Genomic DNA, 15,416 nt, shown 5'->3' with positions numbered 1-15,416 from the left:
CTGCCAGAAACACTTCCCAGAGCAGCAGGAGTTCCTTGTCCAGCCTGGTCCATCCCCCCCTGTGGGGCTGTCAGGGCCATGTCCCCCTGTCCCCAGCCCCACTGTGGGGGTGTTGAACTGCTCCCCTCACCCTGCACATGCTCTGGGGACAGGGCTGAGCCTGGCTTTGCAAGGACACCACAATTCTGCCCCTGGGGGCTCTCCTGGGGCCCTGCTCACAGGGCAGGCTGGGGATCTGGGGACAGTCAAAGGAGTGAGGGAGGAGAGGAGGATCTGCTGCTCCTGTGGGGTGCAAATGTAATAATGTGTGGCAGGAAAGGAGCTCTGAGACATCCAGGCAAGCTGAAGATGTCAGCAAATCCATTTTATAGGTGGCTCACAGCCAGCACAGGGGTTTGAGGGGCCCTTTTCTCTCAGCCCTGAGCTGTTCTTCAGTTACTCCTCAGTTTCATTCCTGCCAGAATCCCCAAGTTTTCAAACCTCATTTGACAGGGAGAATGTGGAGGAGGAAGAAACTGTTCTTTTCCACACAGGAATGAGGATTCTGAGGAGGCCTTCAGGTGGTTTGATGTTGGCTCCAAGTTTGTGAGTGAGGAGGATCCTGAAGGTGCAGTTGAGGGAGGCGGAAGTGTTGAAGGCAAGGGGATTTTATGGCTCCCCAACATTCCTGGCCACAGTCCAGTTTAGATTAAAGTTGCTGTTTTCCACCTCAGACCTCTTCCTGCAGGACAGAAAACTGTCAGTGGCCTGGGAGGAGACTGCAGGGATTATTTAGGGCCAGGAGCTGGACTGATGTCAGGTTCTGCTGCATTTCTGGTGGCTCTTCAAAGGCTTTGCTTCCCAATCCCTTGGGTGCAGATGTTCATCCCTCACCTCACCCTGTCTGGGTGCAGGGAGCTGCTCAGGAATATTTGCAATCCAGCAATTTGGAGGGATGGAAACTCCTGTTGTTGTTTCAGCTCAGCTCCACAGGATTCCCATTCTGCAGATACATGGATCTGCAGTCACAAATGGGATCTCCTTTGGGATTGCACATGGGATCTCTTTTGGGATTGCAAATGGGATCTAGTGTGGAATTGCACGTGGGATCTCCTGTGGGATTGCACATGGGATCTCCTTTGGTATTACAAATAGGATCTCCTTTGGAATTGCACATGGGATCTCCTTTGGGATTGCACATGGGATCTCTTGGAATTGCACATGGGATCTCCTTTGGGATTACAAATGGGATCTCCTTTGGGATTACAAATGGGATCTCCTTTGGGATTGTAACTGGGATCTCCTTTGGGATTACAAATGGGATCTCCTTTGGTATCTGCAGCCCCTGAAAAGGACGAAAAGTCTGCACTTCTGCATTAGCAAGCCATCCACTTCATGCTTGGTATTTATTCCCAGATGTTTATTGCCATCTGAAATATTAAGGATTTCTGTAAGAACAGAATTTCCTGTGAGTTTTTGACTCGCATGCTTGTTGAGTGAAGCTTTGTAAATCATTTTCATGTACTGGAGAAAGAAACCTGAGTGCTAAACTTGCCTCTTGTTCTCCATTTCAAGGCTCCAGGAGCAGCTGGGAAAACAGGAAGCTTAGGGAAGAAACCTGGTGAGTCAAATATTGTGGCAGCACCTTCTCTCTGTTCTTAAGTGTTCAATTCAATGGCAACAAAGCCTTTTCCATGAAAATAGAGTGTTTGCTCTTGGTCATCTTGGAGTGGTTTGCACTGATGAAAACCATTATCAAATAACTGGAATAAATGCAGTTAATAAATAATGTAAATGTAATAAAAGAATTCATCCTCTAATCATTCTAGTGTGTCAATCACTAAATAACATGTAGCTAGAGAATGAAAATCTGCTTGCTCAGAGGTGGATGTGAACTTCCTGCTGGATTGCTCAGAGAGCAGTGGGAGCCATTCCCCCTTGTCCCCAGCCCCTCTCCAGGTTTCTTAGCTGTGGAAGCAGCAGACAGGAGGAGGAATTTGTCATTAAATACAGCAGGTCCTGGCAGGGGAGTGGGAGGTTTAAACAGAGAAAAGCCAGGAGCAGAGTCAGGGCTGGGTGAGGGCAAACAGGGAGGAGTTGGGCTGGGAACTGGCTCTGCTGAGAGGGGCAGGGCTGGATGGGACACTGGCAATGAGGAATTGTTCCCTGGCAGGGTGGGCAGGCCCTGGCACAGGGTGCCCAGAGCAGCTGGGGCTGCCCCTGCATCCCTGGCAGTGCCCAAGGCCAGGCTGGGCACTGGGGACAGTGGGAGGTGTCCCTGCCATGGCTGGGGTGGCAATGGGTGGGATTTGGGGTCCCTCCAACCCAAACCATTCCATGACTCCATTCCATGACTCCATGGCTGTGTGTGCTGACCCCAGGTCCAGTTTAAAGCCCCTTTGTCACTCCAGACCTTCCATCCCTGCCTGGCTGTCCTGTCCCTCCTGAGGGAGGTTCTGCTGTTCTGTGTTCTCTGCAGGGCCCTTGGATTGCTCCTCATCCTCCTCATGCTGCTCATTTGTGTCTCAGTTGCTTCTCTGATCATTTTTCATGTTCCTACTGGTGCTTTCATTCTAAACCTCACATCAGTCATTGATCATTTCCACGCTGGGCTTCACCTCCCTTTGACTCTCCCCTGCCCCAAAGCCTCCCTTGCTCCCAGCCCTGCAGGGTTTGTGGGTTCCTGTGCCTGCAGCTGCCCTGGGAATGAATCCCTGAGGGCTGAGACTGCCCTGGCTCCCTCAGGAAGGCTCAGCAGCCCCAGCCCACTCTGGCTGTGTTAAAGGTGCCCCCCTGAACCTGCACATGGCCTGGGGACAGGGCTGAGCCTGGCTCTGGGAGGGCACCCGAGTTCTGCAGCTGCGCTTGGGTCCAAAGCTGGGCTGCCTGTGGGGACCAGAACTGTTCCACAGCCCTGGGGGCAGAGGAAGCTCCAGCACAGCTTGGGCCAATTCCCTGGAACTGTCAGCTCCCAGCTCCTGGCCTGGGAGGGAACAGAGATTTCCAGGGAAATCCTCTTTGCTGCATGGGAGAAATATTCCTGTTGGGGCCAGGTGGTGAGAAATTCTCTGCCAGCCTTGATTTGTGCCTCTGGGTGCAGCTTCAATATTTTGTCATTGGTGTGTCTCCTCTCCTTAGGGAGCCAAGTGCAAAGATGGATTTACTGGAAAATAGAAATAATAAAATAATAGCACTGCATTTTAAGAGCTGTGCTGCTGCTATTATTATTATTGTTATTGTTATTGTTGTTATTATTCTCTATTTCCAACACTTTTGATCTCCTACCACAGAGCTGCTGCACCTCTGGTTTATTACTTTTTTATTCTCTGAACCTCTCATTTATTTTCCAGTTACCACATGTATTCATGGAAATACATAAATCTATAAGAATTTAATGGAAAAGAGTGACACAGTCTTATAGCAGCAGAATTAATGTTGGATAGAATGTGCTCGGATTTTTTTCAGATTAACCTTTTCTTTCCTCCTCTGCTTCAACAGAAATTGCCCAAGTTATTGCCTCTTACACAGCAACAGGCCCAGAACAGCTGACTCTTGCTCCTGGCCAGCTGATTCTCATCAGGAAGAAGAATCCAGGTGGTTGGTGGGAAGGAGAGCTCCAAGTTAGTTCCTTTTCTTGTTTCCTAGTAAAATCCCACTTTTAAAAATGGCTTTTAGTAGCTCAGAATGCCGAATGTGTCAATGAGAAATAAAGGTGTCAATGCTGTGCAGTGCAGCAGGTGCCAGTGAAACCCAAAAACCCCAAAAACCCTTCCAGGAGCTCCCACCCCTGCCAGGCCTGGCCTGGGGGCAGCAGGAGCTCAGCAGGGAGGGCCCAGGGCTGCTCTGGACCCTCCCAGGTGATTCTGAGAGCAGATTTTGACCATTTGGGCCCCCTGAAGGAGGCTCTGGTTGCTTTGGGGCTTTTAGCAGGAAATTTGGGGTGGAGCAATGCCATGGATTTATTTGTGCAGGGCAGATCTCTGACTAATTCAGTTCTTTTTAACTCTTTGTGCCCTTTTTGCCTTTCCTGGTGATATTTTTTTCATCTTTTGTGGAGAAATCCTTTTCCAGGGTTCCTTTGGGGTTTTCTCTCACTAACCTTGGGGCTGTTGGTAACTTTGAGCTTTAAAGAGTCTCCATTAAATGTATCTGAAGACAGAAAAGAAACTTCTCTGGGCAAGAGCTGCCACAGTTACCACTGAGCAGCTGCTGGGAGGCTCTGAAACAATTCAGTTTTGGTTGTGTAAATGCTCAGATGTAATTTAGATGCTTTAATGTCTTACATGTGGTTTTACAATTGGGTTTTATTTTGTTAGCAATCCCTGACTGTTCTTTTTATTCTCCTGCTCCACACTTGGGGTCAGAGTGAAGGGAAAATAAGGCAAATGTTTTTAGCATTAAGTATTTAAGCATTAATGCAGTGTTCAGAAGTATCTTAAATTATCTAAATAGGCTTTAGATCAAGTGTTTTCTTTTTTAGTAAAGGTTTAGACAGGGAAGAAAGTAGTTCAAGAATAGCAAATCCTTTAGATGACTTTTTTCCACCAGAGTTAACAATGTTTTTCAGAGGCAAAATTCTCCTTGCCCAAAATGCCAACCTTATTCTAACACAAAGAGAATAAACATTAAAATCATTCTTGAGGTAGAGTTAGAAGCTGGGATTCAAAGTTCTGGAAGAACTTTCTTACTGCAAGGAATTTTTATGGATTTGATTTGCAATGAACATTTGGGCTTTGGGGAGATAACAGGATGAGCTTTCCTGCTTTGGTGACACAAGGCATTGGAAAGCTTGGATCTGTTTCTGCAAAAGAAAAGAGGAAATTTGGATTCTTAATCTCTGTTTCAACTGTCACAACCTGGGGAAGTAAAATAATGAACAAGTGTTTAATTAGAAATACTAACAGGATTCTATGTTAACAATTAGAAATACTAACAGGATTCTATGTTAACAATTAGAAGTACTAACAGGATTCTATGTTAACAATTAGAAATACTAACAGGATTCTGTGTTAACGTTATAACATTGAGCTAGTGGCCCAGAACAGCTGAGTTCCCTCCCCAAGCCCTTTCCTCTCTGGGCTGGGCAGTTCTGAGCCCTGGAGCTGCCCAGGCCCTGCTGAGCAGTTCTGAGCCCCTGGCTGGGCAGTTCTGAGCAGCTCTGGGCAGTTCTGAGCAGTTCTGGGCAGTTCTGAGCAGCTCTGGGCAGTTCTGGGCAGTCCTGAGCAGTCCTGGGCAGTTCTGGGCAGTTCTGAGCAGCTCTGGGCAGTTCTGGGCAGTTCTGAGCAGTCCTGAGCAGTTCTGGGCAGTTCTGGGCAGTTCTGGGCAGCTCTGGGCAGTTCTGAGCAGCTCTGGGCAGTTCTGGGCAGTTCTGAGCAGCTCTGGGCAGTTCTGGGCAGTTCTGGGCAGTCCTGGGCAGCTCTGGGCAGTTCTGAGCAGTTCTGGGCAGTAGTTCTGGGCAGTAGTTCTGGGCAGTAGATCTGGGCAGTAGTTCTGGGCAGTAGTTCTGGGCAGTAGTTCTGGGCAGTCCTGGGCAGCTCTGGTGCTGTCCATCCTGCCTGAGCCGTTCTGTCTCCGCAGGCGCGTGGCAAGAAGCGCCAGATCGGTTGGTTCCCGGCCAACTACGTCAAACTGCTGAGCCCTGGCACCAGCAAGAGCACCCCCACCGAGCTGCCCAGGCCTGCAGCACCCTCAGGTGAGCCCTGCCTGCCCCTGGCAGCCCTGCCCTGCCTGCTGTGCCCGTGCTGGGCCTTCAGCTGGGAAGGGTGTGGAGTTCCAGAGCCTCTGGGGCGTTCCTGCATCCCCTAAACCAGCCCAGCCCAGCCCTGACTGTGGGACAGGAGCTCTGGGGTGTTCCTGCATCCCCTAAACCAGCCCAGCCCATCCAAGATTGTGGGAATTCTGAGCTCTGGGGTGTTCCTGCATCCCCTAAACCAGCCCAGCCCAGCCCTGACTGTGGGAATTCTGAGCTCTGGGGTGTTCCTGCATCCCCTAAACCAGCCCAGCCCAGCCCTGACTGTGGGACAGGAGCTCTGGGGCGTTCCTGCATCCCCTAAACCAGCCCAGCCTATCCCTGACTGTGGGAATTCTGACCTCTGGGGTGTTCCTGCATCCCCTAAACCAGCCCAGCCTATCCCTGACTGTGGGACAGGAGCTCTGGGGTGTGTCTCCATCCCCAAACCCATCCCATCCCTGCAGTGACTGTGGGACATGGGCTCTGGGTTCTGGGATATTCCTTCTTCCTATCCCTGCCCTGACTGTGGGACAGGAGCTCTGGGATGTGTCTCCATCCCCAGCCCTGCCCTGACTGTGGGACAGCAGCTCTGGGATGTGTCTCCATCCCCAGCCCTGTCCATGGAACAGCAGCTCTGGGATGTGTCTCCATCCCCAGCCCTGCCCTGTCCATGGAACAGCAGCTCTGGGATGTGTCTCCATCCCCAGCCCTGCCCTGCCCTGGGTGCAGCAGGAGCTGCAGAGGCTCAGGAGGATCCAGGGCTGCACCTGGGGCTCCTCTCCTGCAGAGCCCCCTGGTCTGAGGTGGGACAAACCCCCGTGGGGAGGGACCTTTGCTGTGCAGGGTTTGGGACTCAGGAGCCACAGAACAGGAACGTTCCCCCAGAATCCCAGCCTGGCTGGGCTGGAAGGGCCCTCCCAGGCCCATCCCGTGGTGCTGTGTCTGTGGCACTGCTGCTGGCTGCCCCTCTGGTGGCTGCTGCAAAGATGCAGCCAATGCCTCTCTAAAGCCCCGTGGAATTCAGGTTGAGAATGGCAGCTCAGCATTGAGACACAACCTTTTACAAGGAAATAGGATGAGATTTTTTGATGTATTTTTGAAATTACTTCAGGTTTGACAATCTGTGGCTTTCCCCACATGCTAAATCTTACAAATAAAACTTTAGCACTTTTTGCAGATCATCAAAATCTTAATGAAACTGTAATTTTAAAAAAAGAAAAGCTGTTTGGCAAATTGAAATAAGTTGCTGGCTTGGTACAAGGACAAAAATAAAAGCAAATTTTAGGATTAATCCACTGGGGAGAACCTGCCAGCAAGGCTCATTAATGGAAGTCTGATGTGTGGTGGGAAAAGCAGAAGCCCTGTGGCCTGGCAAAGAGAAAACAGCAGAGAAATAGAGGGGATTATTTATTTAACTGAACAGTCCTGCTGCTTCAGAGAGTTCAGGGAGCTGCTTTGTCAGGAGTGAGCAGGACCAGCTGGATTCTGGGATTGGATGAGTTCCACTGCAAGGGAATAGAAAATCCCTGCTGGACCCAGTCCTGGGTGGCAGCAGAGCAGCCTGGATGGCCTGGGATGCTTTTGTCCAGTTCTGTTCATTTTCTCTTATATTTTCCAAGATTTTTTTGTTCTGAAAACCTCACAGGGACAACAAAGGCATCACCATTGGCTTTCTTTTGGATTATGCAGCTTCCAATAGTGGAAGTTCCAGTGTGTCCCAGATTTTCCTGTCCACTGACCGGTCCTGGTGGGGGTTCCAGGCCAGGCTGGAGCACCCTGAGGCAGGGGAAGATGTCCCTGTTCATGGCAGGGGTGGCTCTGCATGGGCTTTAAGGTCCCTTCTAACCCAAGCCCTGCTGGGATTCCATGAAACTCTTTGGGATTTTTAAACCCCTGGAGTTTGGGGGGCTGAGCTGAGCCCCAGGGTGGGCCCTGGTCACTGCAGGGTCCTGGATGGACCCTGAGCCCATGCAGAGGGAACAAGGAGGCTGGAGAGGGGCTGGGAACACAAACCCTGTGAGGAAGCCCTGAGGGAGCTGGGGGTGCTCAGCCTGGAGCAAAGGAGACTCAGGGCTGCCCTCCTCACTCTGCACAGCTCCTGAAAGGGGCCTGGGCTCAGCTGGCCCTGGGCTCTTTCTCCAGCAGCACTGACACACCCAGAGCACACAGCCTCGAGCTGCACCAAGGGAAATCCAGGCTGGAGAGCAGGGAAAAGGTTTTTCCAGCAAGGGTGAGAAAGTTCTGGAATGGCTGCCCGGGGAGGTGGTGGAGTCCCCATGCCTGGGTGTGTTTAACAAAGCCTGGATGTGGCACTGGGTGCCAGGGTTGAGTTGAGGGGCTGGGCTGGGCTGGACTCGATGGCCTTGAAGGTCTCTTCCAACCCAGGGATTCTGGGAATTCTGTGAGTTCTGTGGAGCTGTCCTGAGCCATGGGCAATGTCCAGAGGTGACCTCTGCATGTGGGCAGGGCCAGGCTGGAGATCAGGGCAAGGTCCTTGCCCAGAGGGTGCTGGCACTGCCCAGGCTGCCCAGGGAATGGGCACGGCCCCGAGGCTGCCACAGCTCCAGGAGCCTTTGGCCAGCGCTGCCAGGGATGCCCAGGCTGGGCTTGCTGGGCTCTGGGCAGGGCAGGGCTGGCACTGGGGGATCCCTGGGGGTGGCTGAGCCCCGGGTGACCCCTGTCCCCTGTCCCAGTGTGCCAGGTGATCGGCATGTACGACTACAGCGCGCAGAACGACGACGAGCTGGCCTTCAGCAAGGGCCAGATCATCACCGTGCTCAGCAGGGAGGACCCCGACTGGTGGAAGGGGGAGGTCAACGGCCACGTGGGGCTCTTCCCGTCCAACTACGTGAAGCTGACCACGGACACGGACCCCAGCCAGCAGTGTGAGTGTCCCTGGTGTCCCTGGTGTCCCTCCCACATGCAGCATTGCCGGGCCCCGCCGCCCCCGGGCCCCCGGGCTCTTTGAAGACCTTCTGTCCCCGCTGTGTTTGGTTGGTTTTGTTCCCATCCCCCAGCACGTCCCCTCTCCCCATCATTTTTGCTCCATGCCTTGCCACGCCTGCCTCATTTCCCCAGCTTGAATTTGCTCATTGTTTTGTTTTGCTTATGTGTTGTTTTCCTCCTTTTTCTAGGAATCATATGTTGTCCATCCCCCACTCAGGCTTGAAAGTCCTCAAAGAGACCCACTATCCCATAGCAGTGCCCAGAGGGATGATGGGAGATGCAGCCTTGATCATGTGGCTTCCAGCATGATCATCTACTGCCTTCTGAGTCAAGAACACACTGCACAGCAGTTTTACCTCATTTGACATTTAGTTGCATGGAATCGCAATGGTTGAGTTAATTACCGACAAAATTAAACTGATTCAAAACAAAAACAAAACAAAAACACACACACGCAAAAAAAATAATAAAAATCAGAGGATAGTGGGTCCTTTTGTGGCTTTCAGAGTTACCAAACTAATTTTTCCACCTTTGCACAGGTGCTTTTGGTAGTTTTAAAAATTATTTTTTAAAGATATATTCTAGCCTTTTAAAGGAAAAGTATAAATTTAATTTCTTCATTGCAATTTTTGTTTGTGCAAAAAGACCCACTATCAAGGAATGCTGCATGTGCTATTAAAATTGTTCCAAATGTCCATGAATTGGAGACTTTATGTATCTTTCTTTTTTATTGTTCACTTGTCCAGTGTTGTCAATGTGTCTTTTTTTTTATTATTTTAATTTTCCTTTTTTTTTTTTTATTACAAAAGAACAGAAGGAGTTAAAATCAGTTTAAGGAGGTTTAAATGTGCCCAGTTCCAGGTATTTTGTTGTAGTTACTGTACTGTTTGTAACAGGTGTTGATGTTGAGTGTGTAACCCATTGTGGGGAGGGGAGATGCCCTCCCCCCGTGCCAGAGGCAAACCTGGAGTGATGTTTTACCCAGCTCTGTTCATTTGATTTTGCACATTACTTGTAGCTGCAAACAGTGAGCAAACAGCCTGGTTTGTGTGTGTGTCCCTGGGTTTGTCACATTCCTGGGTCAGAAATGGGTGCAATGTTCCCTCCTGGGGCTGCCAGAATTCCCAACGCCCCTGGGACGGCGCTGGGGCTGCTCAGCTGTGCTTTCTGTGGAACAACACCTTGTGAACGAGTCATTCTCCTGACGAGAACGAATGTATAGAACTCAATCCCCGCAATCCATTTCCAATGTTTACATTTTTTAAAGCAGAACTGTGGAACTGACACAGACGAGTAAGAGCTGGAGCTCTCAGTGGAGCTGGAGCTGTGCTGCAGCCGAGCCCTGCCCGGCTGCTGCTGCAGGTGCTGGCAGTGCCCTCTCCCAACGCCTCACAGAGCACAACAGAGCCCTGCTACTCATGGTTTACCACGGGGTTACTCCTGGTGTCTGTGTCCCCCTGTCCCAGCCCCTGCTGGCAGCCTGGGGCACTCCCAGCCCAGCTCCCTGCTCCCCACCCGTCCTGCAAAGGTGCAAAGGACAAGTGAAGCTCCTTACTCAGTTGCACTTCAGTATTTCATCACTATGAATGTAAATTATATAAATATATAAAAACCTGCAGCTTTAACAACTGTAATCCAGCCTTTCCAATTAGTTCCATGTATAGAGAATTAAATCCTTCGTACAAAAGAGGCCGACAGTGTTTGTTGTTGTCTCGTCTGGGTCACGCCGAGCTCGCCCCGAGGGCTTTGGCAGCAGCACTGGAGCCCTTGGCCCCTCCAGGGACACCTGCCTGGCTTCTTGGAACTGCTCAGATCCATCATTGCTCCCTGCAGCCTTTGCCCCTCTGCCTCAGGGGGGTTGCTGCTGTGTCCTTGGACTCCTGGCAGGTCCCTTCCAGCTCAGGATGTTCTGGGATTCTCTGATTCCCTGCCCAGGGTTTCTACGTGGCACCAAGCAGTGGATTTTGATTTTTTTTTAATAGATAAATTAAATATTCTTTCTTGGTTTGCTGTGGAGGCCCTGGAGGGGCTTCTCCTAAGTTCCAGTCCATTGGCTCCTTGCCCTGCTCCTATGCCTGAACATAGGTGTTCCTGGATTTGGGATGTGTTTCATGCCAGAAGCTCAACTCTGAAGATATGCACAACTGCACAGATTTTCCTTCTTTTTAGGACAGTATTTAAATAGTAGTACATCTTTCATTCTTACCATTAAAAAAAATAATTCTTCTCCATCGTGGCCATTTGCTGGCAAGTGCAGAAATGGAGCAGCACATCCCACTTGTGATTTTCAGTGCTCTCAGAGGGGATGGAGCCAGGTTTGACTCCACTCTGTCAGTATTTTGTGCATTAACTGACATTTGCATGAGAGCCTCTCCCTCTTTTCCCATCCTGAGCTGTTGGGTTGAAACCTGACTCGACTGAAAGCTCTGGCCCTTAGGGACCCCGTGGGTCCTGTGACCTCAGGCCAGAACTACAGACTGAATCTGGTGAAACATTTGCAGTGCTGCAGCCGTAGGGGATTCAGGTGCTGCTCTCTTCTTCCTCTTTCCATCCAGGGAAGAAGCTCCTGCAGTCCCTGAGGGTGCAGATTCTGCCCCCCAGTGCCTTCAGGGCTGGGGCTGGAGCCTCCCAAGGTCACTGGAAGCTCCTGGGGCAGCTTTGGGAGACTGGGAGGAGCAGTCTGGGGTTGTCCCTCACAGGGAATCCCCAAATCCCCGGGGCTGGCCCAGCCCTGCCAGCCCATGCAGTGCCAGCTGTGCCCCATGGGCACCTTGTCCCCAGCCCAGAGCACTCAGTGCCACCTGCAGGGGACACCTGCAGGGCTGGGCACTGCAAAGCTCCCTGGGCAGCCCCTGCCAAGGCCTGAGCTCCCTTTCCATGGGCAAATTGCTGCTGCTGTCCATGCTGAACGCACACAAGGCACTGCTGGTGCCTCAGGCAGAAGAGGAACGTGAATCCCATGTACAGAGTCCCAGACACAAACACTCCCCTGGGCCTTCAGTGACAGATGCTGAAATCCCCGTTCATTTCCTCCCTGAGTCCCTGAGGGGGCTCTGCTGGCTCAGCAGGGAGGGTTTCATCCTCCTCCTCCTCATCAGGGATCCTCCCTGAGCTGCAGGGAACGAGGCATTGCAGTGACTGCTTTACTTGTCTTTGTGGATATCAATATATAAAAATATGTAAAGATACACGTGAGAAAGGGAGTGTGACAGTGACTGTCCCAGAGCAGCTGGGGCTGCCCCTGCATCCCTGGCAGTGCCCAAGGCCAGGCTGGGCACTGGGGACAGTGGGAGGTGTCCCTGCCATGGCAGGGCTGGCACTGGCTGATCCTTAAAATCCCTTCCCACCCAAATCATCCTGGCATTCTGGGAATTGGTTCTTTATCCCCACTTCCCTGTGCCAGGGGCCTTCTCCCCCTGCACAGGAATTGTCACTTGAGGGATGGAGACTGGAATTCCAGAGGCTGCCAGTGCTGCAGGGTTTTATTCTTCACTGGTTTTATGTTTGTGGGAATTCTTCCTTTATTCAACTGCTCACAAAGAATTCCCATGGATGTTCTTTCAGGGAATTTGTTCAATACTTGAAATCTGTCCAAGACAACTCTGAGTCTGAAATGTGGGTTTATCAAGAACATTTTGCTTTACATTCAGGATCAGCTTTATTTAAACCTCAATTCTTTTGGAGCTTTAGTGGCTTCACTTTGTCACCATGAGCTCACTGAGCACATTTTATTCCCATAAGCAAAATGACTGAAATTCTGCTTTTGTTCTCTGGTTTTAAAGCACTTTTTAGTTCTTTGTGGCTATTGACTCCAGCTATTTAACTTGTTAAATAGCAACTTCTGTGCAGTAAATTCTGATGACAAATGACTTGTTTTTAACTTCAGATAACTTCAGTAGGTTCAGGAGCAATATATCTCAACTATTGCTGAGTAGAATGGACAGGGCAGGGTAACCAAGGGCTCCTCAGGTAAGCACAGTGCTGAGGTGACCTTTTGGTTTCAGGACATTGTCCTGGAGTTCAAATGGAAATGGTTTAACCAGGGCTTCACTGCCCACCTGGGGACTCCAATGAGCAAAGCTCCTGAACTGAGCTGGGAATAAACCCCAGGGATCCCCCAGTGCCAGCCCAGAGCCCCCAAACCCAGCCTGGGCATCCCTGGCAGCGCTGGCCAAAGGCTCCTGGAGCTGTGGCAGCCTCGAGGCCGTGCCCATTCCCTGGGCAGCCTGGGCAGTGCCAGCACCCTCTGGGCAAGGACCTTGCCCTAAAACCCAACCTAAATCCCTCCTGGCCCAGCCCCAGCCCCTCTCTGGTGCTGTCAGGTCACAGGAGCAGAGGTCAGAGCTGTCCCTCTGCCAAATGAAAGTGAAAAAATGATAAAATGCTGTTTCAAAAGAGGCTGCAACATCTAAAATACTGCATTTGGCTCCCACCTTGCTGGTTCCAAGTGAAGTGCCTGCACAGCAGCTGTATTTGTGAATTCCCAGTGGAACTGCCTGTGCTGTCCCTTCTCCTTGGACCTGTGGCTGCTGCCTGTGACTCTGCTGCTCCTGTGCCCGGAGTGCCAGGGGCTCAGACAGGCCTGGGGCACAACCCAGGGGTGGGGTTTGCTTTCCTGATGTGTTCTGAACCCCTCCAGGCCTTGCTTAACTCTGTGATTTGCATTTTTTGAGGCATTCTTGCCCTCACATGTGGGATTTTACTGTCCCCAAGCAGCCTCTGGAGAGGGATTGGTAGAATCAGTGACTCTGGAGTGGTTGAGGTTGGAGCCTCAGCAGTGAGCACATCCTCAAGTGCCACATCCAAACCTTTGAACACTCCAGAGAGGGCAACCCCAGCCCTAAATAATGCTGCAAGTTTTGCCAGTGGGACTGCCCAGATTTGATTCCAGCTCCTTCCCTGCACCTCAGAGGGAACTGGACACACTGGTCTGCTTCAGAAATTCCAAACCTGCTGAAATGATTGAAAACAGCTGGGAAATGGGGTTGGGCATTGCAGATGGAGAGATCTGTTTGATCCCAATGTCCTCACCAAAAGCCTGGGGTGGCCTCTCAGTGGAGGGTCCCTCCCAGGAGATTTAAGAGGAATTGGTTGCATCTGGAACAGGTGCTAAGAAAGCTGAATGTTGAAATGCTGTGATTTAAATTACTCAGTACTGAGAGGCCCTTGAGAGCTGTGCCCAGTTCTGCTCCTGCAGGAGAGCCCTGGAGGGGCTGGAGCGTGTCCAGGGCAGGGAACGGAGCTGGGCAGGGGCTGCAGAATCCCTGAGGGAGCTGGGCAGGGGCTGCAGAATCCCTGAGGGAGCTGGGCAGGGGCTGGAGAATCCCTGAGGGAGCTGGGCAGGGGCTGGGGCTGGAGCAAAGGAGGCTCAGGGGCCCTTGTGGCTCTGCACAAGTCCCTGCCAGGAGGGCACAGCCGGGGGGGTCGGGCTCTGCTCCCAGGGAACAGGGACAGGAGCAGAGGGAACGGCCTCAGGCTGGGCCAGGGCAGGCTCAGCTTGGACAGCAGCAGCAATTTGCCCATGGAAAGGGAGCTCAGGCCTTGGCAGGGGCTGCCCAGGGAGCTTTGCAGTGCCCAGCCCTGCAGGTGTCCCCTGCAGGTGGCACTGAGTGCTCTGGGCTGGGGACAAGGTGCCCATGGGGCACAGCTGGCACTGCATGGGCTGGCAGGGCTGGGCCAGCCCCGGGGATTTGGGATCTGTGAATAATTTACCTGAGGGAAGGGCTGCTCTCCTGGTGTGCTGTTCCCTTCTCCTAAAGCTTTTGGAGGAAATCTCCAAACTGTGCCATCACTTTTGCCTGCTCCTGTCCCTCTATCAGGACAGATTCCTGTCTCCTGTGACCTGGTCACCACAGCCTGGGCCAGCTCAAGGCTTACAGGGAAATCTGGCAGTGGCACTGCCTAGAAATGAAATGAAAAAGGATCAGCAGCTTTGGCCATGGATGTGGATCTGTGATTTCCACAGCAGAACCTCCCTTCCCAAAAAGCAGCATCTTGTTTTAGGCTCAGTGTTTGTCTTGGGAGACCCAGATCTTCAGGGCTGACTTTGTAAGGAAGAGGAACAACATCTTTACTCTGTGCAAAGGATTTGAAGTGATTTTTTACATTTCTGGAGCCCATTAATCTGCAGGGACTGTGGTGCTGGGAGGTCAAGGCACAGATCTGCAGTTCCAACATTTGTATCTTGGTTCTCCAAGTCCAGCCAGAATGGCAGAATGGGTGGATTCACCCTCCTGAGAACAACCAAGTTCATTATTGTCATTTCCCCACCCTTCCCTGGCTTTCCTGGACTGAAGCAAAGAATTGCCCAGAGCAGCTGGGGCTGCCCCTGCATCCCTGGCAGTGCCCAAGGCCAGGCTGGGCACTGGGGACAGTGGGAGGTGTCCCTGCCATGGCACGGGTGGCTCTGGGTGGGATTTAGGGTCCCTCCAACCCAAACCACCCCATGACTCTGTGATCTGTGGAATCCAGTTCACCAAAGTTCTTTGGCAGAACGAGCCAGGCATTTCCACCTGGAAATGAATCCAGGTCTTCTTCAGTGTTCTTCACACAAAGACCAGAAAAATCTCTGCACTTGTGCACCTCACAAAGAAATCTCCTGCCAAGAGAGTCTCTTTGGGATGTTCTGCTCACATTTGGCTTCTTTTTTCCCCAAACACTTGAAAAGCAGAATGTTTCAGTGGTTCAGAGCAGCCATTCCCAGCCCAGCTGGCTGCCAAGGGAGCCACTAAAATGGCTCATTGTTCAAAATGTCAGGGCT

At 51.6% G+C, this 15,416-nt stretch overlaps 1 protein-coding gene across 3 annotated transcripts in view; it reads left to right on the top strand.

Annotated features, from left to right (window-relative positions):
- The window catches only part of ITSN1 (intersectin 1), a 116,163-nt gene that overhangs the window by 84,178 nt on the left and 16,569 nt on the right, over positions 1 to 15,416 (top strand). For 2 of the 3 annotated variants that reach the window (XM_054514071.1, XM_036381532.2), the window contains 4 exons: positions 1,555 to 1,600; positions 3,478 to 3,599; positions 5,557 to 5,671; positions 8,404 to 8,595. In XM_054514071.1, coding sequence (XP_054370046.1) covers positions 1,555 to 1,600; positions 3,478 to 3,599; positions 5,557 to 5,671; positions 8,404 to 8,595 — 475 coding nt within the window. Of the gene's footprint in view, positions 1 to 1,554; positions 1,601 to 3,477; positions 3,600 to 5,556; positions 5,672 to 8,403; positions 8,596 to 8,844; positions 10,347 to 15,416 lie in introns of those variants that run through there. The other variant, XM_054514072.1, reaches the window with a different exon arrangement.

This window comes from Molothrus ater, chromosome 2 (genome assembly GCF_012460135.2).
Source record: "Molothrus ater isolate BHLD 08-10-18 breed brown headed cowbird chromosome 2, BPBGC_Mater_1.1, whole genome shotgun sequence".
Classification (NCBI taxonomy): domain Eukaryota; kingdom Metazoa; phylum Chordata; class Aves; order Passeriformes; family Icteridae; genus Molothrus; species Molothrus ater.
This window is presented reverse-complemented; position numbering and strand designations above follow the sequence as displayed.